Below are 3,011 nucleotides of genomic sequence, written 5' to 3'. Positions count from 1 at the left end.
AAAATGACGATATATGTCATGACCACCCAGTCACACCATAGTAGCTACCGGGGCTGATGTTCACGACTAAAGGTGGACAGCTGGTGATTGGGTACAGCAGTACATGGTTCCAAATGGTTTCCTGGTCTTGTTCAGTTTCTGAAGTTACTGGCTTTTAATGCATCCTGGGGGACTGTCATTTCATGTAAGATGCATTGCGACTCTGGAGACATGGCTGGTGCATGTGTTACAGCCAATGCTGTCGCTTTAAAACATTTGATACAAAACATGTACTGTAATTCATGCAAGGTGTGCATACATAGCATTATTCAACTTGTATCTAAGACTGCTCAGAGATATCAGTGAGTACGAAAGTCTGGCACAAAATATCAAAGGCTTCTGCAGACCAGCTTCCTCAGAGGTCTCATTTTTTCCACCCCTTAAGCACTTTTATTTTTTTCCACATAGTCTGCTATCCACATGCAGGGAAAAATGGAGACCAGGGTCCCAGGAGAATGGAGCACAAGCACCTCATAAGAGCATGGAAAAAAAACCAAAACACATCACCACCACCACAACAAGCCTAACATTACTTAAGGTATAATTTGGCACTGCCTGTTACGGATTTTTGTTCCTAGATGCAGTTTTATGCATTTAAGAGAGTGATATGGCACTTTAAGGTACTAAAAGACAACCCAAAAAATAAACAAAATAATCATTAGCTACTGAGAGTTAGAAAATGTTCCCAAATTGCAAAATTAATGAGTACTAATGCACTGTATTCTGCAAACCGCAGCTGTTTATAGCTACACAACAAGTGCAGCATCCCATTATGTGACCAGTGAGAAAAGAGGAGTAATCAAATGTGGTGCTTGTCCTCAGAAGCAGGATATTAATCGTTCAAATGAATCTCAGTCATGCAGAGGAGAACATACCGACAGTGTACAGAAAGGACACCTGAGGTGAGCAGGTCCCTTCACTAACTGGAGTAACAGAAGCAGCAGTCACATCTGCACAGTACTTTGGAAGCTCACCTCTACTTCCTGACAAGCTTAATTAGTTCAGGCAGAAAACCTATGCTAATACAGTTATATTGTGACTGGCATTCAGCCTCACTGTCCAGCGCTGCACCCAGGGTCTTACAGACATGCAAAGCATGACAAATACTTGCTCAAGTAAGAAAAAGACATTTTAAAGTCAGCTTTCGAGCCCTCATTAACCCAGACAACTTGCTCCAATTTGGACAGATCTGAAATAGCTCCAAATCTTGAAAGCCTGCAGGACAACAAGCTGCTACAAATCTTGCTTTGGCTCCAAAACCAAATTCTTCCTAGGAAGCCCAGGCACACACCCTGGGCAAAGGGGGAAGGAAGAGAAAGCAGAGTAATGAGAATCTTCATTCTTAGGCTGCACAATTCTGGTTTTGCAGGTGAAGGATCTTGAGTGAATTAAAGGCTTTTAATGGTAAATTTAAAATAAGTCTGATCCTTCTACTCTGTGTTAAAAGAAAGAATTGTAATTCTCATCCAGGATTTTTTTAAGCACCTGCAAGATTCTAAACAGATTGATAAACATAAAAATGAAATAATAATTTTAAAAAACCAACCTTCACACAAGCTGAATCAAAATGCTAGCCTTAAAAACGGGATGTAAGCTAAAGCAACTAATGCTGCAAAAAAAAGAGGCAATGGTTCTGCTAACTTACCACCATGACCCCTTTTTAGAGAAGTTCCATAGCCATGTGAGAGTATATTTGCTAGAACAGCAAACTGTATTTTATCTAAGTGACTTAAGTGATTTTAAAGAAAAAATATGCACAGTTTTCACTGGGTAAAGAAAAGCTAATTTTGTTTATGATCACATTTATTGACATTTATTTTGCAAACCTTCAAATTCAGTGCTAAAGGGCTATGGGAAATCTAAAAATTAGAATATTTACTATGCAGGATCAAATGTACACTTTCTCATTTTCTGTAAAATTAATATATTAGACAAACTAAAAGATCTCACGTGGCAGAGATGGAGGAGAATTGTTAGCCTGACTCAGAACTGACCTTTTGCCTCATTCCTTAAACATGTCATTTTTATTTTTATTTTTTTGTTAATGACACTGGTTGTAATTCCTCAACGAATTACAGGTTCTTATATTATCAGCATTTTCTTGGGTAAATGAAATAACAAAATATCAAAACAAGGTGCAGTAAAATACAGTCAGAACTATCTCTGTGCAATAAACCAACAGCTGAACATTAACTCTATAGGGATGAAGCAGGAATTAAGATCCCAAGGTGATACAGCATGAGCAGGGCTGCAGCACTGTGCTCCAGGCTGCACAGCTCACACTGCCCACTTACTTGATGAAGTAGTCTCTTCCATCTCTGTTTGCCGTCATCTCCCATCCATAAGGTGTCCCCTGGTTCAAGCTCCAGGTCCCTGAAGGGTGAGACCAGCCTGAAGACTTGTTCCTGTGGCTGCAATTTTGGAGCAGGGGGAGAAAGAGAGGGAGAAAAAAAAAAAAAAAAAAGTTATTTGTCTGTTGTATTTATTCTCCCAATTTACTTATTTCAGATTCACTTGGCATCTGAATACTTTCAAAGTTGTAAAATTTGCAGCCAAAACCCAGGCAAATGAAAACAGGTTAGCAGGTCTACTTACATTTGTACTATTTTCCCAGTAAGTGGAAAGATACATGGTCACTTCTAATGGTCTTTGAGCCTAAGCCTTTGGTAGGTGAATCAGTCCCCATACCCACAATACTAATTTTCAACAGTTTTCAGTACAAGGGAGGGAGAAAATTTTCATTCATTGCCATCCCCTGGTCAAATGCCAGTTCTCAGTACAGTTTTAGCCAAAAAAACCTGACAAACCAAATCAAACAACCCATCACATGAGTGCAGATTACACACGTGGTGCAGTACCTGGCACAAGAAGGAACATCAACATCCCTTCTCACTGCTAACAAACCATTTTTTGTTTCGTACTTCAGAATAGAGGAAGACTGTAACACTTCTGGATGCTAAATTGATTCAACA

At 39.4% G+C, this 3,011-nt stretch overlaps 1 protein-coding gene across 1 annotated transcript in view; it reads right to left on the bottom strand.

Annotated features, from left to right (window-relative positions):
- Positions 1–2,512, bottom strand: part of FRMPD4 (FERM and PDZ domain containing 4) — a gene marked incomplete at its 5' end in the record, with an annotated part of 111,079 nt that extends 108,567 nt beyond the window's left edge. The window contains one exon of the mRNA XM_029085675.1: positions 2,334–2,512. Coding sequence (XP_028941508.1) covers positions 2,334–2,512 — 179 coding nt within the window. The remainder of the gene's footprint in view (positions 1–2,333) is intronic.
- Between the last annotated feature and the right edge of the window lie 499 nt (positions 2,513–3,011).

Source organism: Antrostomus carolinensis, unplaced genomic scaffold (assembly GCF_000700745.2).
Source record: "Antrostomus carolinensis isolate BGI_N321 unplaced genomic scaffold, ASM70074v2 scaffold21086, whole genome shotgun sequence".
NCBI classification, from domain to species: domain Eukaryota; kingdom Metazoa; phylum Chordata; class Aves; order Caprimulgiformes; family Caprimulgidae; genus Antrostomus; species Antrostomus carolinensis.
The sequence above is the reverse complement of the archived record's forward strand: the minus strand, read 5'-3'. Positions and strand labels throughout refer to the sequence as shown.